A 25,183-nucleotide genomic window follows, 5' to 3' on the forward strand; every position below is an offset into this window, starting at 1 on the left:
TCGGGGTCAGAAATGCCTGCTGCTCCGGACTTTGGTCTAGTCTGCTCAACAAACTGAATTTAGGTTGCGAGTCTGTATTGCTCCTGTGATATTTGACAGAGCTATTCTCTGACAAAAAACACAGTTAGTTCTCATGATGACAAAAACTAGGAAAACAAAACCAAATATAAAAAAATTACCTTAAAATATTTTGTACTTCCCCCTTTAATGTTGGTGCATTCAGTTTACAAATATGTATAAGTGTTTCAATCTTTTTTGTCTTGGCAGCCAAAGTGCCTCCTTCAGTTAATCACTTCTATTTGCATTTACAATCTGAACTTTGCACTGACTTATCCATTAAGTGCCTGGCAATATGTCTGAGGAACTATTAAACTGAACTGCCTCCATTACAACTATGCGAAATCAGATGACCCCTTTTGTTTGTCCTATAACTGAATTAAGAGCAGTAAATCATGTGACTTGATTTACTGCTCTTGAAACAGTAACTCTTCTTGTAAATCAAAAAAACTGAGGAAATACTCCATTTTAAAGAAATTAAAGCTGCAATGGCTAAAGGTCCTTCATTTTCTGATGTCGTGTACCATATTAAGACTTGCTCAAGGAGAAGATATAACGCTACCAACAATAATGCCTGCTTTGAGTTCTCCTTTTTTCATTAGCAAAGCATCTGGAAAAAAAGTGTATTGTCAGCCATTAATTAAATTTTGCATTATACAGTGCTCCTATGTGAAAAGTTAACAAAAGAATCATGTCATGAATACAAAGAGTGGCTACTTTCTAACAAGTTAGGGAAAATTTCCTCTTTATGTTGCTTGAATTCAAGCTATATAAAAAGAAATGTGAATTCCTCTTTATATACACTATTTTGACCTGTGTTGTCATCACGTGACCCCTTTAAGTAGGAAACTGGTTTTGTGGCAACAGAGTGAAAAAAGTATAACTCCCCCCTAGTTTTTTTTATTATAACCTCAAACCACAGTCGTGATTGCGATCTGACGATTGTATCATGGACTAGAGTCCTGTGTTGGGTATGGACTCACTGGTTTCTATCTTTGAGAGGTAATTGGTGCTGTCGAAAAATATCGACAGAGCTGTGTAAGATCTGTGTAGCTGTGTAGAATATGGAAATGCATGTGTGAGTCTGGTTTAGGATTCACCTTTAACACAGCTCTATTCTCATACTTTTCAAAGGATGAACTAGCATAGGTGAGGATTTGTTTTCCACAGAATGACTGAATTATTTGGCTTGAATTTGTAATTTAGCAAATTTGAAATTCAGCTTTTCTCTTTCACTTAAAATAAAATGTTCTCAGCATTTCAATAATACGCTGTGCGAGTGCATAACCTAAACCTTTTTTTTGAAAAGATTTCATATTTTGACAAGATTTGTTAATCTGTATTTATTCAGCAGTTTTTACTGCAATCTTACTGAAAAACATATTTTTTTCTAGGTAAACTGTTACCAACGACCTGGGAAAAAATTAAAAAGTTTAATGTTGGTACATGGAATTTTTAAAGCAAATGCTGTGATCAGGTGCCATAGTTACTAAAGGTATATAACCAAGGTCATTCAAAGGTGATGTTTTAGTTTTATAATGATTTTCTTTTTTTGTGGTACACTTTTATTTGCATTTTGGGTTATTTATTGAAATTTACCATACACATATTAGTTAAACCAGAATCACCAAAGTGCAAAATGCTGTATTTTAGACAGATTCACAATGAGAGTAGAATTAACAACAAAGTACAACAAAGTAGTTCTGATTGTTTTAATGATGCGACTGTCATGTAAAAATCCAAGCATATATATTTTTGTTCCGGTAAATAACAAAACATTATCATCTTCAGTCAGTTTTATCATTCTTTTTCAGTCAACAAACACGTTTCATTCCTTTGTTGCTACAGGCAGAGAAAGAAAATAAAAAGAACCATTTTTCAAATGTCTTCCTAAAACCAGTAATTTTGTTTACTTCTCCTTTTTATAGGACTCTTGCCTAATCTTAAACAGATTTTTGGGCCCTTTGACAAAATCCAGCCTCCTTTATGAGTTTATTCAAAGGATGCCAACAGACTGAATAAAATCATAGAGACGGCTGGGTCTGTCATTGGATCCAAGTTGGTCACAGTGGAGGAGGTGGTTGAGGACAGAATGCCGGCAAAACTGCTTACAACAGGTTAGCCAAGCTTAAGAGCACCTTTATCTACAGACTTATTCAACCCCAGGGTGTAAAGGAGCGATACAGGAGGTCACTCCTGCTGGTTCGTATCGGACTCTACAATTCATCAGCTTCTAATAGGGCTGCTGAAATTGAACTGCTAGTGGACTAAACTTGGCTTTATTTGTTCTAAACACTCTGCTCTTTACGCATTAGGGCTACTGAAACAGTTGAGTATATCTTACTTGAATATATCAGGACTGCTTATAAACAGGGATTTACCTTGTTATTTATTTATTCTAATCACTTCGCTCTTTGGACATTATAATATTGACTGTGTCTAGACATCATTGATCTTCAGCACTTCATGCCTTCATCTGTACCTTAATTTGTAACTATCAGTCAATTTCCCCACTTATTTATATTGTTTTCATAACCCAATTATCAATATCCCCACTTATCCATTCTTCAGTCTTCCTGCTTATTCATCTCAGCCGCTGTGTTCATTTACCTGTTGATATTTGTATTTTATTTGTATTTTTATTTAATTTATCTATGCTATGACAATTTCATTTTCCTCCGGGGATTACTAAAGTCATCCATGTATCTATCTGTCTATCTGTGTATCTATGTATATCTCTGTCTATCTCATCTATCTAACATCCAGTTAGATAGATGTTGTTTTTCCATTTGTTTTCTTGTAATTTTCTGTCTCACAAAGGAGAAAAGTGAAAATGGGGCATTTTTTTTCATTTAAGATCTTGCCTGTGAAGCCAGATACAGCATCAACCAAGAAGGGGGACTGCTGCTGTGAAAGCTTGCAGCACACTGATGTAAATTTAATGCTTAAAAAGAAAGCTAATTGCCTCTTTTTGAATTTTTTTTAATTTGACTATAATATGAAAATTCGATTCAATTTTGGGGTTTTGCGTCGCCAAGAATTAGATGACTCAATATTACACTGATCATTATTTAGTGGTTAACTAGGATTTACTCTCACATTAATGACTTAGGTCTGAATGATGAAGATGACTACTGTCACAGTCTGTGGTAGTGTTGCATTACTCCTGGCTCCGCTGGTGCTGAATACAGGTTTGATGGTCATATCCAAATACTTTTGATCAGTGGAGCTTACTACAGGCTCTTTGGATTCACATATGCAGAATGCCACCAGCAGCAGAATGGTGGTGAGACGACAGAGGTAGTAAACAGAGAGAAAACTGGCCTTAAACTGTGCCGCAGGAATGAACATAAGGCAGTGATTAATCTGAGAGACTTTTATTTATAAATCTATGGTAAAGTTAAAATAAACGCCTTTACAAAGCAGTTGCAAACGTTAGTTATTTATTCATGAATTTCATTATACATATCACAAAGCAGTTGAGTAAGTTCTACACAAACTCTTAAGCTAAAATATTAATTTTTCAGTGATTGTCCTGCTACTCTTGTAAACTGTCTTTTCGAATGGCCTAGTGGTATAGTGAGATCATATGATTTTAGACCCCTCTGAGCTGCTGAAAAGCTTAAAGGTTTCCCTCCATCTCTGTGTGTTTTCCCGCTGCAACTGCTGTAAGATCGAGGTCTTAAATCTTTAATCACCTGTGGTAGAGTAGGCAGAGAAATAATTGCTTATTTTGTAACAGCACCCACTATAATAAAAGGGGATATGATACATCACTTATACTCTTATGGGGACTCGCACAGAATACAGATACTGAATTTTTGCCAGAAGATGATTGTTTAAAGTACAGCTTTTATGTCATTATTACCATAATATTCAACTGACCTTAAAAGGATTGGGTTGTTGCTTGTTAGTAAATCAGCTATGGTGAAAACTTGAAGGGCCTTGAAATTATGGGAGTTTAGCACCATTCGTTTTCTACGATCTTTGGTTCCACTAATATAAAAACAAATACCAACTAAACACAGACATGTCCTGAAATCATGGCGCCACGTATACATCGACAACCTCCGGGGTCCAACAGCCGGGTTTACCTGTTGTCCTGGAAACATGCAAAAGACGCACTTAATCCACAAGCAATCATTTACCATCACTGCATGCTCTCATGGAAGAGTCAGTCGTCACAGCCTGACGTAGCTATAGTGAAATCGCGTTCAGCCTCTGACGCTGTAGCGGTATACGATGTAAACTCATATGAGATACAGTAAGAGAGATGTCATCTTGGTAAATGCTATCTTGTACAACCTATATCTCCTTGCCAAAGCATCTTCCCTGATCTTTCTGCAGGATGTATATTCCAAACTGCTGGAGCAGCTCCAGTCTAATCCCTGGCATTAGGTGAGAGAGAGTAGATGGTAAAAGTTAAGGTAAACTGCAACAGCTGAGGTGAAATTACACCAGCTATGTTTTTTGTTTTTTTTTATGTGTTAAATGGGTAAATCTTTAATGATTCACAAAGGACACAGAACTGCTGTTGCACAGCAGGTGTAGTCACAGCTGGCTGGGGAGTGGCCAGGGGTGCAACATGCTTTATGCATGAACATAGCAGGTACTGCAGCAGGTGTTGTATTCTCTCCTATATGCTATTCAGTGTGGATTTCTCCCTTAATGTCCCCACCGGGCTGTGCTGAGGTGCCAGGATGCAGAGTTGCCTCCCAGCTGCAGGCAGGCGCATGATGTTGGCCAGATCCCGTAGCCTTATTGAAAAACTGACCTTTAACGCATCTTGAGACTAAAGGCTTTGCATACAAATGATGATCGGATTCCTCAGTCATCTGAGCAGTCGGTCAGTGCCATAGCGTGCCACTGCTGGATGCTGCATTAGCTGAACAGAGCTCCATAATTTCTCCTCAGTGATTTTTAATTCCCACAAATATGACAGAATAATTCACTTTAAAACTTGTTTTTGACCAAGTTCACATTCATTGTCTTTGTCTTCACTTGTCTGCTGTTGTGAATAAGGTGAATACAAAAGCGGGGCACATGCCAATTTGGGGTTATTTAATTAGTCATTATAAGCGGTATGGTTTTGAAGCCAGGGCAATTTAATCAGGTATGCAAATGCATGGCCTATATTGAAAACAGAATTATGCAGAGGGGAGAGTAGATAGCAGATCTCTGCCACTTTCCTAAGAAATGATGCAACAGTGCCACCTACTGAGATTGGGCTTCATGCACAACTGATCAGTTGATGATCTGAGGGGAAGCAATGAATTCTAGGTCTCCGAAAGAATTATGCTCTGTTCCTCTTTTTATTGAACAAAAATAATAAATAAATAAACAATAAAAATTAGGTCGGGGGTTGTGGGACTATAAACCCTAAATATCTTATATGAGGAAATGTAGATATATTTTGCCATTAAACTAAATGTGTAAATTAAAAATTTAAACTGCAGCGTTACAGGATTGCATGGATGTGAATGTACTGTCTTGTGATAAGAGATTAAACATAATTTCCTGTGCTTACAGCAGCTAAAACTGAATCCAAATTATGGCGGAAAAGTCTTAGAATTCATGGTATTTCTGTGCACACAACAGCTAAATTAGTGGTTGTAAACTTGTATGAGTGTCATGAAACTAGAAAAAACAGAAATCCATGAAATATCTGATTTCACATAAACATGATTCAGAAAATACAGATTTCTAACATGACATTCGTACTTCATTAGCTAGAATGAAAGCAGAATTTACAGTAAACTTTGTGGTTATCCTGCAAAACCTCAAATCTTGCATCCATCCAATGCCTCATTTTCTTCTCCAGTTTCCAGTATTTGACTAAAACTGTCCTGGGGAGCAGAAAATGTATTGACTGAGTTTTTCAAGGGGATAAAAACACTCTTGAAAGGAGTGTCAGCCCTCTTTAAAGTGTAACACTATTGATCGACTCTATAGACCTCAAATTTAAGAAATCACTCAAGAAATTGTAAAAAAAAAAAAAAAAAAAAAATCACAGGACCAGCGGACACTATTTTTGTTTCAAATATTTATTTTCCAAGTCCAGAAATGACATAACCACTTCTAACTTTGAAATGTGCTTTGCATTTATTAAGTCTTGAAAAAAAAAAAAAAAAAAAAGATATCTTAAATGCAAAAATGGTATATACACAATGCTTTTAACCAGAAAGGCACCAAAGACACATGAGCAGTTACTGCTTCTTGCTGGCTCAATAACAACATAAAAACAGGACAAGGATCAACTTGAAAGGTTTGAAGTTAATCCAACAAAACATTAGCAACATAGTAAGAGACTTTTAGTTTTCGCTCACAATGTGTCTATCTTTATTTGAATGGTGAAAAAGCTAATAAGACAATAGTGGTGTTGTGATAGCTAAAATATATATTATTTATTACATAAATACAATAGTCTTAATGTAGCACATTTTATGTGTGACTTATTTACTCCCTTTTGTGGCTACAAACTGTCCACTATGTGTGCAAGGGGAAATGAACAACGTGAGAACATCCTTAATACAAAGTACAACTTCTGTCAAACTTGAAAATATTATTTATAGAACATACACATTTGTAATAAATTATTTTTAGTACAATTTTCAGGTTGTAACTATTACAAAACAACAGCTACTGTATATCCTGTTACTGCTATAGACTGAACTTAAATGATGATATGGCTGTGATTGTCTGAATGTTAAAAGTGTTTGTACTGTTGTGTGCACGTGATTAAACCATGACAGGAGAGCTGTCCACACCTTTGGTCTCACAAACGGCTGAAAACCAAAAGTGAAGCATTCTCCGCAAAACCTCACTCATCACCTGGGGATTACTCAAGATCTCAAGTCCAATCATGAGCAAAGTGACGGTGCCATACATCTTCGCAAGTGCTAATAAAGCTAGAAAGTGGCACGCTGGAGACAAATAAAACTGCAACAGATTATATCCTATGTTCAGCAGTGGAGTGGACTGTCATGGGTCAGAGCATCTTTTTTTTTTTTTTTTTTTTTTTTTTTTTTTTAAATTTAATCTGAAATTGGTAAACAGGTGAGGTAACTTCCTCCTAAGTATTACTGGTATTAACACTCAGTGTAAAGATGGCAGCAGCACTCATCTTCCTCCTCCTTTACTTAAGATTACCTCTCAGATTCAGGAAGCTGATACCTTATTAGGCTGTGGAACGAGGAAAGCATTTGTACCGCGATGGTGCCTAAGATCCATGCAACACTTATTAACCAAAACCAAAAAATTATTGTGACATGCAATCAAAACTAGAATAACCTTGTGGTTTAGGTGTCTTGGGTAACTTGGAGTACAATAATGTAATGTGAGCCATGCGGAACATACTGTCAGCACCATTCCTCTGCTCATATGGGGCAACTCTCTCAAGAAATCAAAGCACCTCATTGGATCTCTTTCTGGATACACCAGTGGTCTCACCAAGAGTGCTGTGGCTTCTTTACGACTGGTCCCATGGGGAGAACTGCATTCAGTTTTGTGAAGTGTTCATCTCTTCTTCTGTTGTTCCTTGCGTGTGTGTGTGTGTCTGTCATTTGTTTAGGGTGATTGTGACATAAGATGTAGGTATGTAGCCCTCATCCCCATTGTTCCTGCGGACACGGGTCCAGCCATCCCCCTTGTCCTCCTCTACCACAGCCAGCACCTCCCCCTCCTGCATAGAGATGGTCCCTTCACTTGCACCTGAAAGGGAAACGACAGACTCCATGGTAGCAAATACCCCTGTGCTGGTTTATGGACACTAGACTACACAAAACTTGTTGAGCAAGACCATGTAAAAAAAAAAAAGCCTTTGACTCATGATTTCTGTCCATAAATAGTTGTAACTTCGCTTCTAATGGTGGCTACATACCAGGGAAGTTGTACATGGCTGTGCATTTCCCAATAGGAGCAGTTAGTTCGTCATCTTCAAAGTCATCATCAAACTCTGCATAGATGGCTTGGGATGGATCGGGAGTGCTTTCATCGGACTGAGCTCCATCAGGGCTGCAGAGAAAAAAAAAAGACGAAAAAAAAAAACAAAAACACATAGGTTTCCTGTACAGCGCAGACAACACGTCACTGTGTCAAGCACAATCTCTAATAGTAGACTTTAGTGTTACCTTTGTACATCATGAGCTCCGTTATTGTTGAATGTGTGAGTTTTGTAGCGCAATGTGTCCCCTCGACCTCCTGCTTCAGCCAGCCAAGTCTACATGAGAGAAGAGAGCCACAATGACAAGGAGAAAGAAAATATCATTAATACTGTTTATTGTGAGATAATGCATTTATTTATAGATAATAACGAGTCATGTTCATTTGTATAGCCCAGGGTTTTTCGAAGTCTGACACTGTGGGCCTCCCCTCAGGCAAAATCAAGACAGCTGCACCCCACAACACCCTCCGTGATCATCTAGCTGTGGGCTACTACTTGAGCCATGTTTTTTTAGCCTATAATTTGTTCACATTATGGCAAACTGGCACCATTATAAGTATGCTAAATTAGCTATCAGCAGTTCCTGTTTGCAATGTATCCATGGATGTACAGACAACTATCAGTGGATTACTTTGATAGAGAAGAAAACTTAAAAATGTCAAGATTCTCAGGCAAGTTCCGGAGTTGCAAGGAGTATCTTTTTTCTATGATTTCTGAGCGGATTTATGGACATTTATTTGTGATGGACATTAGAGTTAATAATATCCCCAGAATGTGTGAGTCATGCTGAATCTAAAATTATGATTATCATGACGGTGTGTTCAGATTTGACTGATCTATGACTTTGAGGGGAATACTATTATTGACGCAAATTGCAGTAATCCAGCACTAAGGGGTGAAGACCTTTAATTGCCTCCGGTTGTTTTTAGAACAATGGCATTCACCTGTCCCTTTCACATCATTTATTTTCTTTGCCTAACCTCTGCCTAATCCTTCCTTGAAGGTGTGGGTCTAAGGAAAAAAGAAGTTACAAAAAAAGAATAAATATTTTAACATGTAATAAGTTGGATCAGCACTTCTAATTACTAACAACTGACACCTAATTACTTTTTGATAAGTTAGATAAACTGCTGAGAGTCTTTTGGCCTCACAATATATAAGAATTAACAAATGAGGACCTCATAATATGAATGAAAAACAGAGGTCTTGATTACCTCATACTTGTTGAGTTCTCCTCTGAGCCGCTCTATATTCTGGGATGTCTGGCTGATTTGGGATGCCAGACTAGCAGGGTCTCCCATTTGAGGATTTTTCTCATAAACATCTTTCATCTTCCCCAGGGCCTCACTGAAGAGAGGAAAGAGAGAGTGGGAGAAGAACAAGGGGAAAAAGGGGGAAAGTGACTTTCAGCAGAAATCGGTTCCCTGCAGAGCTGAGGGCTGGGTAAACAATTCAAACGCTCACACAGGCACCACAGCGTTATACACACTGATGTGCACTGCATGAATATTATATCCACACCCCCGCCAGAGAGGTTCTAACAGAGATCATCATTAATATGCAGAAAGATACCCACATATACACACGAACACACACACACACCTCTGATCTATTTCCTTTTGCAATTCCTTGCAAATTTCCTCTAGTTTTTGTTGTAACCTCTTCCTGCGTTGCTCTGGAGGAAGATGCGCGAAGTCCTCTGTCACTGTAGCCTGCAAGAGGTCACAGGAAGGGTGGATTAACACTGAACCTACTCTGAAGCAGCAGTTTCATAACCACAGTAACCATGATAACTGAAACAAACATCTCAGGAGGAACACAAAGCCTACGGTTTAAGTTCAGCTCAAGGGATAGTGTTTAACAGACAAAACGTTAGTTTCAAATCTCTAAGTTACAACATGTGTTAGGCATCAAATTAATGTAAAGCCAGTGACAAACAACAGTGAGCTGAACCCAAAACCACCACCCATGGATCAAAAAATACAATGTAGCAAACTCTGCATTGCCCTATTTTTTTAACTACAAGTTCAAGAAATAAAGTCTTGGATGGAAAAGATGACACAAGAGAATGCAGAAACAATTAAGGCTATTTTAAAATTGGGTTATAAATTGCTCAGTTTCCTCTTGTGCTACCAAGCATTCCTCCCTTGCTCCACCACCAGGTGGCCACCTCTTCAATACAAACAAGCCTTTGGCCACATTACATGATGCGGGATGCTGCATGTTTAGTCAACTAAACACAGAAACTCCAGCAGAGTTCCGTGAAGGGGAAATTATTACGATGAGATGAGTTGTTGTAGTGAAAAGGTGGCAATTTTGTGTCACACAGCCGAGACGCCCACAACAGCTTTGTTGTCCATATTACCGTGATTCTCTCTGGAGTAAACTTCTGAGGAAAAAAGAAACAGTATGCATATAGAAAAATCTCACAATATCCTTAAATGTGGTTCTTGTTTTCCATCCCAAAAAGGTGTTTATTACATGTTTATAAACGCACAAACACACACAAATATTAAAAATAGCGGTAGTGCCATTTTGGGCAGTAAGAGCTATGCCACATGTGTAAGTCTTGAAAATTTTAATTGTCTTATTCATATGAGGAATTTAGTCACTATCGGAGAGGCAGGAACACAGGATGATGTGCGAGGCCCGATGGGTGGAGGTCTCCTGGTACCCGCACCTTCTCCTCTGGTGACTCACCGATCTCCTGAGTGTCCGGAAGGAAGAGATTCTGGGTTTGACTGTCTTATTGATCTCCTTCAAACAGTACGACAGGGGGTCCCGGCCAAACTTGGGGGAAGGGGGTCCGTTAGCAGGCGAGGGGGCAGGGGGTGTGGAGAAAGGTGGGACCGTGGAGGGAGAGAGCTGGGGTGGGGCGAGACCAAAGTACCAGCACCCGAGCATGAGATATGCAGGCATAGTAGGTTGGTGTACGGGATGGGGGAGGGGGGAATGGAAGGATAGAAAAAAGAGGGAAGACGGGGAAGACAAAAAACAAACAAGGTGACAAGGGAAAGAAAAAGACACCGTCAACACCTCAAAGCACACCACAAAGCCAGGAAGACAACACTGGAGCAAAACCCAGCACACGAGCCCAGAGAGCATGAAAAGCACAAACACACATCTGTCTCCTTGGCTCTCAATGACACACACATCAAAAAAACCAAATCACAAAAACCACACTGCAAGCGACCAACTACAGCTCCCAACCAGTGCCACAGCAGCCCAACACCTGCAGTCAAACTCGCTCCAGGTTGAAGGGCAGTGTGAGCCACAGTGAGGAACTGGGGCAGGCCAATTAGAATAAACCAAATTTGAACTTCTTAAATTCGTTTAAGAATATTCTATAATTTTTAAAGCCTGGCTCTTATTTTCATAGGTTTATCCATCATAGGTTATTATATTTTACTCCCCAGCCTCCTTGCGGAGATGTGGTGAAACTGCAAAGACACAACTGTACAACTAAATTAAGGGCAGAATGCACACACACTGTTTCGCAATGCAATTGACGACTATAATGGAGAGTTTGGATGCATTCATCTGGATTTCACGCCCACATAAGTGGTCCAGGATAATGGGTAAAAATGGGCTAATTTAAATCTGACTGCGAGTTTGTGACAAAAATATTATAGAAAATTTCTCAGAGTTTACCAACGTGTAACGCAGTCTAGTGGGGTTGCAGTATCCTTTGTATTTACAGGGAAAATGGTCGGTAAAATGTTTTTTATAAATGACAAGTATAATGACCCAAACTGTAAAAATAAGACCCACGGTATAAAGACAACATTTTCCTTAGGCCAAATTTGCAGAACCAAGCCATTAGGATTCAGTGTGAAAAATCGTGTTAACAGTTCAATCTGATTCACAGTCTGACCTATATTGATGAAATATTCATTCATATATCAGTGCAGTTGTTATAAATAGCCTGCTTAATTAACATAGTGGAATAGTGCATATAGACTTTTGGAGCTTGATGAATGCCCACCTCTTAGAAAGAGGTTAACATGAAAACATGCCTGGGGTGTACTAGCGTTAAAATCTCTGTTTCAGCCACATGTCTATGTGGAATGGTGGGGGTGAGCTCCATTAGTTAAATTACAGAGGAGGCTGATACTTCCTAGTCTTCAATAGTGAATGTCTGAAACTGCCCTAGACAAGGTCCCTTGTGTGAATACTGGGAGCTGTAAATACAGAACGTCTACCGGGTAGGTGCTAGTTTTCTTGAGAGTTACGGGGATCTAAATACAGGAGAGCAGTTAAGAATGGAAATGTTTAGGGACCAGACAAAAACCAAAAGCTCACTCAAGCCAATATAGTCAGCCTCCTATTCGTACTGCTACAGGCCTAATTGGGAGAGCATGACTGATGACACAGAGCAGTGTGCCACACACATACACAGGACGGCAAGAGTGGAGAGCAGAGCACAGCCAGTGAGACATGCAGAGAGCAGCGAGGTGCTGAACAAGCAAACACTGCAGGGAAGAAAGAAGGGATCGTTTAGTGCTGGGACTGGAGGAGGGGGACCATCGGCTGGTTAGTGGTCAGCCTCTCATATCACCACTTTAATTTTGGACCTCAGCAAGAGTGCTCCACGATTTATACATCAGTGAAGCTCTCTTGACCCAAGTAGATACTCAAGAGCAAATACAGAAATGTCAATGTTAACATTTCTGGCATGACTGTGCGGTTGGCCCTGATCCAGTTTTTCTGACCTGGCAAACCCGGTGTCATCCAAATGTTGGTACAAAGATTTTATTGTGATGAGAGACATAATGCTAGGTTCTGGGCAGTATAATGGAAGCAGTGTGTTTGTGGATCCCTGTAGAGGAAAATTCAATGTTGTTTGGGCCCTGTGCTGATGAAAGCACAAGCACAGCAGAATGCTGACTGCCAGTTGACCTATTGGAAACCACACTGCAGAGAGAGGGAGGGTGTTGGGGGGGGGGGGGGGGCAAGGTTTATTCACTCACAGCCAGGGACAGAGTCATGCAAAGGACCTTTTTCTAGAAGTGTTGGGGTGTGTGTGAGTTCATGTATAACATAATGAAAGAGGTTCATGCATTATTATACTGGACTTGAGAGATGAGAGCGTTGTGTATGTGGGTTTGTGTGTTGCATGTGTAGCCACAACCGCAGGTCCATCATGAGTGCTCTCTGTAGAGGGGATTTCCTGACTCTGCCTGCTGGCTCTGTGGCTCAAACAGTAACTCTGCCATGCAAGGAGTCACCCACTAATCTGACTGTGCCGACCATGGCCGATTTTCAAATCTGCCAACGGTTATCATTGATGCTCCCTCATTCATTGCACAATTTCCACAATGCAGAATGTGAGGCCATGTCATTAAGCTAAATGGCCTAATGTGCTCTGCTAGCGTGCCATGTCCTACCTTACTCCTTTTGCTGAAAAGCCAAAAGTTTTTGCTCCTGTTCTTTCCCAGAAGGTCCATGGGGCCTTTAGGTGTACCCAGGCTACTGTCAGATGAGGCTCGGTTGATGCCCTGACTGTAGTCCTCAAACTCCACATCTCCAGGACGCTCAAAGCCCGACTTGTTCTGCTCTATTACGACCATGGAGTCCTGCATTAGATGTAATTATGGATGAGAGCAATCAAGAGTTATTTTCAAACAGAAGGACAAATAAAACAAATGGGCTGCATAAAGCCATGGTGCACATTAAAAACCATTTAGCATTTTGAGACCGACTCACATTCCTCTCATTAACATTAGTGCCGGCTTTAGTAATGCCTTCCAGGCACTTGCCAATGATAGGCATCACATGCTTCTCTGTGTCTGAGAACAAGATGTAACCTTGCGCCAGCTTCTGTACTCGTCTCTCATCCAGATCCTGCAATTTCTAGTGAACACACAACAACAGTGGCACAGACACTGCCGTTATTAGATTTGAGACAATACATAACACATAGCCCATAATACAATGTGTATCTCGGTATCAAGTTCACAATCTGATATTTCTGTCGTACAGGGCCTCCTTTGGAACAAAATACAACATACAGTAACTGTCCAAGTTTAGGTATTAATGATTATAAAATATATTTGCTAATGCAAATTAAACCTCAAACACTGAGGAAATCTTCAAAGCCAAAACTTCAGCATGTGACTAGGTGAAACAAAATTAACTGATTTACCTGAAGAGCTCATCTCTGGCTTTAAATCAGTGAGTGCAGTTTTTTATTACTTGTACAAAAATGTGTACATAAATCCAAATGCCAGCAAAAAATTGGCAACCTGCAAATTTTACATTGTGCAATCAAAATGAAAAGTACTAAAGATGATCCAAATTCAATCCCACAATGTTAGTGACATGGTTATTGAATTTTGCAATTTTGCTGGTTATTTATCATATAAAGTTCTTTTGTACCAAAATATTCATTATAACATTTTTTTGGCTAACTTATATAAGTTATCACTGTACCATACGTTAACAACTCCAATAAATGTTGAGGGCAGGAATATTGTCATGTATAATATTCATGTCAATATTCAATTCACTTACGTTGAAAATGAGTGGCATATCATTAAAATAGAACTGGTTCTGCTCCTTGTTGTACTTCTGAAGCTGAGCAGCGTAGTCATTCTTACACTCCTCCGCTACATGTGCTCTCATATGAGCCTGCTGTTTGGCCTACAACCACAGATAGAGCAGACAGGTTAACCAGCTGCATGTGATTCTACTTTGATTGTGTGAAATAGTCCTTATAATGCAGATTTATTTTTCCCCTTTGTTACTTTTTCAACATCTGCTTTTGTTGCATTGATGTCTTGATCAGTCTTCTCTGCATACTGTGCTGCACGCTCTGCTTCTCTCCACTCCCTCTCAAAGCGCTTTTTACTCTGGTGTGCAGAAAGAAATGAAAGAGAAAAAAGAGAGAGTCCATATTCATTTCATCCAGCTAAGTGAGGCCATTGCCTGAATGAAATATAAAGAGGTTCTACTATTTTAAGCAAACTATTTTTTATTTTTTTTACTGTCTTTCTAAAAAAGATGGATAGGGAAGGTTTCAGGCCTTTAGACCGTAAGATTGCCAAACATCACTAAATAGGTCTTGGATTGATGATAGAAGTCTAAAATTGTGAACTGCCATCCATTCTGTCCAACTGTTCTTACTATAGACAAATATAGCCATCTGACTGACCACACTGAATATGCAGCCAGTCTTTTACAAAGAATATTTCCAGTCTTTCCTAATGAACCCAACACAAAGAAAAAAAGGACTCTAGAGAAATATATTATAATAGCCTTGCTTATTGAAATATGAAATGTTGTTGTGGTACATCAGCCATATTTGGATGCCTCTTTGGGAAAAATTTATTTCAGAAAATCTTTTAATCAATCATTAAAAATTCTAGGACTAGACTTACACTGTCAAGCTGCTTGTAGGTGCTCTCCAAACTCTGCTGGGCCTTCTTGGCGTCCATCAGATACTGCAAACATTCATAAAAATAGACAAAGTGAGAGGAGGGTCAAATGACAGAGGGAAAGAGACAGCAATGTGTCAGGGCAGACAAAGAATAAACAATGACCTCCTAAAGTCACACAACATAACATGCAAGAAAACAAATACCAGTGTGTCTGTTTGAGACATCACGTCTACAGCACGAGCCTGTACATGGCTGCAACGTTCTGCAATCCAGTGGGCCAAAGCCAAAGCATTCCTCATAGAGAAATGGCACACCACCACTCGAACCATGCGTCCCTCAGGAGACACTAAGTAAGGCTTCCTTCCTGCCATAACAATGAGATCTCCACATCTCCACTCCTCCTTTAAATTTTTTCACTTTTCTCCTACCACCCTTTACATTGACCTAAGCAGTGTGTGCTATATGTGCCAAATGAAAATCCTATCTGGCATGTTCTCAGGCTGCTGTTGAATATAGTGCTGCAGGCACATACCAGTGTACTAGAGTATATAATCAATTCAAATCTAGGTGTTTCTGTTTATGTCGTCCACATGGGATAAAGGAGCTTGCAATGGGACCAGGCATGGCTCAGATCAAGAAGTGAACAATGGAACTAATAAAGCTATATAAAAGTAATGCAAACATGGCCCAAAACCCGACAACACAACATAAGTGACAAGCTACAGTTGAAGGTGTATTAAAGGGCAAACACCACGGCTGAGGCAAAATTTTAATAAATTCCTCTAAGGAGCCTGAACACAGTATGTTTGAAGCAAAATATTTAGTCTCAAACACATCATTTTACCTGTAAAAACATGCCAAATTCAATTAAATTAGAGTATACTGTTTGCTGCAGAGATGGACCTTAACCAGCCTAACCCAGTACACTCCTGGTTCTCTCCATACAAAACTCACCGTCTTTCGTTCCTGTTTGAGTTCTTGCAGGTACTTGGTGAGATCAATGCAAATGTTCATCATCATGTTCTCAGCAATAAGCTCTCTCTGCCCGGCATAGTCGTTCATCTCATTCAGGATGTCCAAAAAGGACTGGTAGCTGGACAATCTACCATTAAGAGGAGGCGAGAGGAAAGGGTGGAGAAATAAGGACAAAGGGATGGGGGCACTGATAAGATGATAAATACAGAGGCTCAAAGAGAAGTCAACAGTGGGCCAAGTCATGATAAGAAGCTCATAACTGGCTGATTCCTGCTTCCTTCTAGGGGCATTTAAATGGCTCCAACAATAGCACCACACTGCAGCAGGATGACACTAATGACAAATCGATTGCTAACAGCTTGAAATGTGATATTATTTGGAGCTTTGAGCTCTCTTTTAATATGTTAGTTCCCTAAGTGAGTGCTCAACAAGCTATTAGGGACATGTGGTAATCCAAATTGACCCAGTAAGCCCAATTTTACCTGGCATTGCTTTGCAGCTCCATGTACACTCACCAAGCGCTTTATTGGGAACACTTGTAGACCTGTTTATTCAGTCAATTATAGAATCAGCCAATCATGTGGCAGCAGTGCAATGCATAAAATCATGCAGAAACAGGTCATGAGCCTTAGGTACCGTTCACATCAAACATCAGAATGGATAAAAAATGTGATCTCAGTGACTTTGTACACGGCATGATTGTAGGTGCCAGATGGGCTTGTTTAAGCATTTCTGAAACTGATCTCTTGGGATTATCACACACAGCAGTCTCTAGAGTTTACTCTGAATAGTGCGAAAAAAACAAAAAACATCCTGTGAGTGGGAGTTCTGCGGACGGAAACACCGTGTTGATGAGAGAGGTCAGAGGAGTAAGGCCAGAATAATTGTAGCTGACAGAAAGGCCACGTTAACTCAGATAACCAGTCTTTACAACACAAAAAGTCAAACTTCGAGGCCGATGTGCTACAAAAGCAGAAGACCAGCATCAACAGCATGAATCCATGGACCCAGCATGCCTTCTGACAGTAGTCCAGGCTGGTGGTGTTGATGTAATGGTGTGGGGAATGTTTTCTTGGCCCACTTTGGACCTTTAATACAAATTAATCATCGTTTGAATGTCACAGCCTATCTGAGTATTGTTGCTGACCATGTGCATCCCTTTATGGCCAGAATTTACCAATCTTCTATTAGCTACTTCCAGCATCTCAAACTGGTTTCATGAGCATGATAATGAGTTCAGTTTATTTCAGTGGCCTCCCCAGTCAGCAGATCTGAATCCAACAGAACACCTTTGGGATGTGGTAGAACAGGAGATTGGCGGCATGAATGTGCAGCTGACAAATCTGCAGTAACCATGTGATGCGATCATGTCAACATGGAGCAGAAACTCAAAGGACTGTTTCCAACATCTTATGGAATCAGGGCCACAAAGAACTTGCTGTATTGATAACAAAGGGAGGCTCTACCCAGTTTTAGTATGGTGTTCCTAATAAAGTGCTTGATGAGTGTATATCCTTAAACCTGCAATACCAGATTTGTCTTTCACTACCTGGGGACAGCGGAAACAAGTTGTGAACACAACATTGACGTATCATCACCTTTTACGTTGATATGGCAAACCTGTTAACAATGGAGTTATGGAGCAACATTATCTTTTACTTGGAGCTGTGTTTGTGTCCACCTGATGACAGAAAGTCCAGTATTCACTCTCTTTTAGATCAGTTTTTGGTCTCTACCAACGGAAAATATTTGTCTCTAGCTGCTAAATGCTCCAATATGTTCACCAGCTAGTCTCTAACTGTGTCTGTCTGCTGTTTGGTGCTGAGCAGGTAGTGTACAGTGGGTAAAGGCCTTTTTCTTCGAAAAAAGCTGCCTCCGTAGCCAAAACCTACTTTTTGAGAGTCGAAAACAGTATAATTGCAGGCCGAGCAGCTAAACAATGAGCTGAAGCTTGCTATAAAGCTAAACTATAAAATCAAGAGGAAATGCAGATTTGGGTGGTAATTCTCTGTAGGTTCATCAATCATTGATTATAGCCGCTTTACAGAAAAAGTAAAAGCTGAACCTCAAATAGTTTCAGTTATGTATCTGTTTAAGTTTTCTTTGGTGAAAGGCTTTGCACAGAAACCCATAATGGCTCACCTGCACTCTGGTTCATCTTTGCTGCTTCGTTTTAGGTTATATTTCTTTGAAAGGTTCCTGTGGACAGTGAAAGTGCATCAAACAATTGGTCAATAAATACTGAAATACTCACTGGGAAATGGTCTAAAAAATGAATGACAGTTGAAGAAAGCTCACTAAATTAAACAATTCTTATACATCCACTTGCTGTTTTTACACAGTAGAATTAAAAACAACAGTCCACTTATGAACATATTAAAATAGCTGTTCTTCCTTCTTTCACTCTCCCTCTGACCACATCCTGTCTATCATGTGCCTGTCTGCTCCCACTTCCTCCACTCTCCCGCAAAGCTCAGCACTACAACAGATGTGGGCCTGCAAACTGGGAGACAACTGGGAGAGGGAGCACCATAGATGAAGAGAGAAAGAGTTAGAGAGAGCAAGCACACTGCAGCTGGAGAATGAGGCCAGTGTTTTGGAGACAAGTTAGATTCTGTCCCAAAGTAGTCATAAGACCCCACAAATATTTCATAAACAGCCTTTTAAAATGCACCCATGCAAATACAAGCAAACACACACACACACACACACACACACACACAAGCTGCTTTGAGCAACACTCGCACACAAGCATTTGAGGCAGATAGCACAGGGGAATGACAACAAGAGCCTACCTCAGTTGTTTGGCATAGTTTTGCTCAATCTCTGTCCTCTCCTTGACAAATTTCACATACTTCTCCACCAGCTCCAGGCCAGACTGTGTGTGCTTCTCAATGATGTCATATTGGTCCTGAGGAAGGGAACATGAGATACAAATCAGGAAAAGATATTAGGCATCAAACTGTAGGACATGGAACATGTGTTAACTTCTGAGGAATAATCAGGATCCTCCTCTGGTTGAGTATTAAGTCATCTAGAAGAATCATGAATGGAGGGCAATAAACTAAACACATCAAGGTTTGTTCCTGCATGTTGGATTCCACGAATGCTCTCCACATGTGCACAAAAAATCTTGGCAACGGTCTCTAAACGTCCGTTCAGCTTTAAATCATGGGGCACCCATGTTGTTTGAGAGAGGACGCAGGGTCACAACAGGGGTCACAACTCTCAGACAGGAAAAAGGTGGTGCTCTTCTGATACACTGTACTGTGTCAAGGGTTAATTACTTCAAATGAGCTTTACAGAATGAAGATCTTGGAGCTTTTTTAACTCTGTTCCATAGACAACTGAATTTGCTGACTTTTTCTTTTGACATTTTTCACTATGAAGAAGGTATATTGTGTTTTCTCTTCCTCTTTTGCTCCTTAGATTTATGATACCTACAAGCTCAGACAAGTCAAATAGTGAGAGATGATACCTAAGACAATCTTCCCTCACTCTACACTCAGAACAATTTCCCCAAGCTTTCATTGCTGCTGACTTAAGTATTGAGGAGGGGGGCAATTTGAAAGGGGGATTCCTCACAAGTTGGGCCATGTTCTTCCTGCCCTTCAAGCTAAACAAAAGAGACAAAACCCAAATGAATGAGACAACTTTTAGCCTAATTACAGAGCACAGTTAAAAGGTTAAAATAGAGGCTGGCAATCCACCGCCGCAATAACCAAGAGGTAGAGTTGGGGGTTTAATTGAGCGTCATTAATTATGAAACAGTAGTAACGATAGTCAATACAGCCAACTTACAACTATGGATTTTCCAATTTCCTAAGGTGCTTGTGTTAACATCAAATTTTATTCTTGTCTTCTTTTATTCTTCGTCTAATTATTTATTTATGAACGATTTCAACCCAAGCAGCAACTGTCTACATCCAGTTCAACCCCACCACATCGACAGAACATAAGCCTAAGGCTGCAGTTTTTCATACTGACCATAAAACACACTGGATTCATTACTGGAGAAAAGCTGATGTGCTGCCACTTACCCCAAAACTAACCCAGCAACCTCAAACACATAATAACCCAGCACTTAAGGCAGCAGGAATCATTTTACAATTGAATTGGTAGGGAGCTAGTAAGAACAACTAACTGTGTAAGCATAAAGCAGCACAGCTGGTAACATACATTACCTGTTGGTCGAGGCCTAACCTAGTGTTGTTTTCAAACGTTCAGCTTTTATACAACCCACTCTAACATGGCAAGACATGTTAGGTTAGGAATATGAAAGAGGGAAGTTTAGATGCATTAAAATAGTGGTCATGGTTACGCAGCAAAACTAGAGAGTCTGGTTATGCCATGTGGAAGTGCAGTGCCATCAACTTCTCGCATCAGGGTAACTGGGGACGGCTGACATATCTGAATTTTTGAGGTCTTAATTATAGATTGCCAACTGCATGACTAAGAGGAGTTTATGCATCATATTATGGAGAAGCTATGATAGCAGAAATGGGAAGTTACATACTTTTTCAGCTCCTGATACAGGAATTTTGCATAGAAAAGACTGTTATTTGCATATTCAATTTCTGGATTGCCTATCAGTCTGTGGAAGTGTGCAAAACAGGCAGACTACGCTGGAGATTAATGGGGACGATAAGATGTGTTGGGTGTACTTTCTTTGTAGGTTGGGCATTGAGTCCCCAAACCTGTATTTTGTCCCCCACTCGAAGTGATCCCACTAGTACACTACCTTATACAACAAAGCTGCACTGTGCATACTTGTTTGTGTTGGCAAATTTTATCAGATTCAGATTCGCGAGATGATTGAACACTTCTGCGTTAAGATAAGATACCATGCATCATTGCGGTCCCTGATGAGTTGCCATTCTTCAATGGTCTTTATGGGGTGTACCTGGCATATCTGATTAGGATATATGACGAATCATCATGGCTGTGATAAAGATCTTTTTGGGAGTGTCAATATTTTCCTGGCGCCTTTCTCTAGAATTGTATTCTTCATATCTATCACAGCATGACATAGCATAACATTAAGTCATTAGCATACAGTAAACTACACCCTTTCCAAGTGCTTATGTTGTCAGAAATATCGTGAGGAAGTTGTATCCCACTGTGGTGCCAAAACACTGAGTTTCGCCTCTTGTTGAGTCTACAGTTTTGACACCAGGAAAGAAAACAACATTGTTACTGGATTCATTTCTTATTGCTTTTTGTTCCAATAGCAAAATAGCATTTTACAAAATTTCACAGGATTATGAATTATGAAAATAGCTGCATAAAAACAGCCTAGCTATCCTACCTTGCCCCCCTTAAAAAAAAAAAAAGATAACATTCATTTTTTATCTCATCTCATACTAATGGAATACATGGATTTTAGAAGATGTTGTATAAGATGATCACGCTACACATTACTGTAGCTATTACACACATCCTCTCTTCAATAATTTAAAAAGGGGACCACTAATTTTACCCAATGTATCGGCATCAGTTTGTTTAATATGAATTGAGAATCTGGCCGCAGCCGCAGCTGATAACACGGCTGAAAAGACGCAAACACAGTTACTCACGCTTAAGAACTATGAGAAATGGTTGTAGCAGGTTAAATACTGCTAAATGTTTACTGACACAAACTGATTCATTCTAGTTTGTGCAGTAAATTCTAATTTAAAAATCAAAAAACTGTTCTAGGTCTTATAATTCTTCTTATACTGAACAGTTGTATGTATGTTGACTGTTTTGTCTATGTACTTACAGTACAATATATGTTTTTCAGGTTGAGTGCAGAATTGCTGGAAAAGAATGGCCCTTGGGTGAACACGGAGCTCTTTTATCAAATGGCACAAAAAGTAGCATATTATAAAGATTAATTGCGACTGCTTAATACAAAACAAGCGAGTGTCCCAATTAGAAAAGCCAGCCTCATTAAAACTGTCTTAAAATACAAATTGAAATAGCTTTCAAGGACACAGTCGGTGTCTCGTCAAACACCATTGGCTGTCAGACTGTTGCAATTTATCACCATCCAAAGCCACAGTCAAAATAGTCTTTATAGGTCCCCATAGACTGGGTTTGTACTGAACTGATTTTTAGAAATCATAAATGGCTGTACATGAAACTGCTCCTGACAACTGTAAAATGATCTTGCTTTTGTTTGAACAGCAAATGCCAAGTTTCTTGTTAAATTATGGCTTGCATCCTGGCTGTTTCATTATAACTTCAGGTCTCCTCCCAGGCCTTCACATAGAGTTTATACATTTTGAGTTATTTTACATATTGTAACACATTCCTTAGGAACATTTGGTAGCATCAATAGCATCCTTCTTTTGCCTGCTCATTTCACCATTTTTGCTGGGTACACTAAATATTGTAGTTGTGCCGTGGAAGTGATAGAACTTCTAAACAAGGAAAGCCGTAACTTTCTTTTTATGGCACAGATTAAGGCAAGGGAGTGCAATAAAAGTGCTTCAAAATTGGGGTTTCAAAGGTCTCATCTAGACCTAGCAGGGGTCGAAATTGTTTTTTAGATTCATCTTACAATACTTCTAGAAATACCAAAGAAAAAAACTGACATCGAGCGAATGTAAAAGGAGTCACCCGGAAAGTCACCGACCAGCTTAGGTGGATGTTTCAGCCGTGAGTCACCCTGTCTTCTTGAAAATTAGGGGCCTGGCCCAGCAAGACCTGTCGCTCTCGAGAGCGGCATGGTAGCACTCACTGTCACAGCTAATGCCTTGACACTGATCTTCCACTCTGCAAACTTGTGCCTTAAAATAGCCATTGGATTATCGGCAATCAGGGGACAGATGCCATAGGGCTGACTTGGCCCTGGGGATGACTCTCCAGCCAAACATTAACAGAACCAATTATGCCTGCAGGGCTTTGTCTAACTAGACAGGTGAGGCTAAAGAACAAAAACTTATAATTAAATCATTTGTATTTCACATTGATTGAAGCCAGAATACTGGATTTGTATGAAGAGTTTCGTCTAAAACCAGTGAAACAACTTCATCCGGTGAACAGGAAGGACTTCTATACAGAGATAGAGCCTCTGATTAACACTGGGATACGCTTGTTTCCCTGACTCAATCAAAGTAGGGCAAAACTAATTAGGCTGTTGCACCAGCAAGTACGATGGAAAAGGGACAGGGGAAGAGGCCTAGGGGGAGCCTCTGTAACGAGGTCACAACCTCCCCATCCTCATCTTTGCAATGCTCCATTTTTACATGTTCAGGTTCCCTGAAAATGTGCATGTGTTTGCAAACGTGTGGCTTTATCGCAGCGCGCTGGCACATGAACTGTGGCAGTCATCAAGGCAGTACGTTAACATGGTGGGATTCTGCAACAGGGTTAGTTTTGATTCTGGACAATGTCACTACTGTTACCGTTGCATCCAGAAGTTTACCACTTTAACTGTAGCACCTTGATTTTGTTTTGACCTAGTAAACATGTTTAAAAATGACCAAGTGTAGCAGTTAATTATAATTACTATATTAGGTCAACTGAGCCGAATTAAAAAAAAAAAAAAATTAAAAAATCACATCCTAACATAAGCACTCAATCCAACACTTGACTCCTTCACACCTTATTGGAAAACACCTCGTGAAATCTGTGCACTGTGTGTCGAGTAAACGACAGTGCCACTCAGATTGAACACACAACGCACCTCATCGGTGATCAAGCTGGTTGTCAAGGCAAATGACAGCATCTGGTTTCATCTCTATGGAAGCAAGGCGTGCCAGACTGTAAACAATGAAACATCCCACTCGGTACGACTCACCTCAGCACACTTACAGCGCCTTTGTATATTGCATAATAAATAGTATTCTGTCAGCATTTTCAGCCTGACATGAAATCTAGACTTGTTCAAGTAGTTTTTTTTTTATTTTTTATTTACTACTGAGGATTTATGCATGAAATTGGGTAAATAAGGTAAAGAAAGGGACTCCTTTCTTTACCTTACAATCAAATATTTTGATTTTAAGTAACTTTCCAGCTTTGCCTCGGGCACTGCAGAAATCCCCCCCCCCCCTACATAACGTTTCATCTTTCCTGTAAAAGACTGTGGCGTAACACAGTGAAAACCCACAAACGAGCGAGGATCCCAGATAAAGTGTAGATGTGCTTCACTTTCCACGAGTGCAACATGTCAACAGACGGGCCTCCGCTAAGCCACTCTTTGTTTGAACTACTTAACGCTGAAGAAAAAAGAAAAAAAAAAAACTGTCCGAAAATGGAACCGTGTTCTTGAATGCACCGTTTTGCAAACACAAGCGAGCAGCTTTCCGACGCTTATTCCTCTCACGCACAGGACCTCGGCGTCGCCCGCGTCTTTACTGCCTTGGCCCCGGCGGCTGCTACTATCGAAGCAAGGCGGATGATGGACTCACCCAAAGCTCTGTGCCCCAGTCCATGTTCAGCTTGTGGGCCAAGCTGTCTGACTGTCCCGAATACAAAGAACTTCTCCCAAGTTATATCCCAGCGGCTCGGAGGACGGCCCTGGCAAGTTTAATCCCGAGGTGATAAATCAGTCGCAACCACTACGCGGTCCGGGTTTGGTTCATTCAACAAGAAACGTTAACCAGCGACATCATTAGCTAAGGAACTTGGGCCGGCGGTCGTCAGTCTACTTTATCCAAATATTTTTCATAGCGAAGGCGAGAGGGATAAACTAGCTTTCATATCCGCGTCACTCCCAAATCCTAAGTCTTAAAGGGGCAGCGCACTGAACCGCACACGAAACCGTCCAGAGATCCGTGCCACATCCTGGTGATGTGTGTTGTTTCAAAAGATTGGTTGTTGTTGTTTAAACTGTTTGTTTGCG

The 25,183-nt window shown here is 40.1% G+C and overlaps 1 protein-coding gene across 7 annotated transcripts; it reads right to left on the bottom strand.

Moving 5' to 3' along the window:
- Positions 1-6,154: 6,154 nt before the first annotated feature.
- trip10a (thyroid hormone receptor interactor 10a) lies at positions 6,155-24,862 on the bottom strand. Of its 7 annotated transcripts, none has more exons than XM_040115758.1 (16): positions 24,750-24,862; positions 19,149-19,264; positions 18,496-18,552; positions 16,333-16,480; positions 15,379-15,441; positions 14,746-14,850; positions 14,513-14,641; positions 13,706-13,843; positions 13,387-13,575; positions 10,700-10,864; positions 10,365-10,388; positions 9,602-9,711; positions 9,214-9,346; positions 8,187-8,275; positions 7,937-8,070; positions 6,155-7,767 (listed from the first exon to the last, which is right to left on the bottom strand). In XM_040115758.1, exons 1-16 carry the CDS (start codon positions 24,771-24,773, stop codon positions 7,616-7,618), a joined length of 1,776 nt encoding a protein of 591 aa, XP_039971692.1. In that variant the 5' UTR covers positions 24,774-24,862; the 3' UTR covers positions 6,155-7,615. The 7 variants fall into 7 exon arrangements, with proteins under 7 accessions (XP_039971692.1, XP_039971682.1, XP_039971673.1 ...); XM_040115748.1 differs by having other exon boundaries at positions 6,156-7,767; positions 10,365-10,385; positions 13,706-13,852; XM_040115739.1 differs by having other exon boundaries at positions 6,156-7,767; positions 13,706-13,852.
- Positions 24,863-25,183: the final 321 nt, after the last annotated feature.

The sequence above is a fragment of the Xiphias gladius genome, chromosome 3, assembly GCF_016859285.1.
Source record: "Xiphias gladius isolate SHS-SW01 ecotype Sanya breed wild chromosome 3, ASM1685928v1, whole genome shotgun sequence".
NCBI lineage: Eukaryota > Metazoa > Chordata > Actinopteri > Istiophoriformes > Xiphiidae > Xiphias > Xiphias gladius.

Bases quoted from the DNA above. Each gene is read 5' to 3' on its own strand.
- trip10a (XM_040115739.1), bottom strand. From the start codon at position 24,773: ATGGACTGGGGCACAGAGCTTTGG. The intron at 14,642-14,745 runs GTAACAAAGGGG...CTGTGGTTGTAG, and splicing joins CAAAAGCAGATGTTGAAAAA to GCCAAACAGCAGGCTCATAT. The intron at 8,071-8,186 runs GTAACACTAAAG...TTTTCTCTGCAG, and splicing joins GGAGCTCATGATGTACAAAG to CCCTGATGGAGCTCAGTCCG.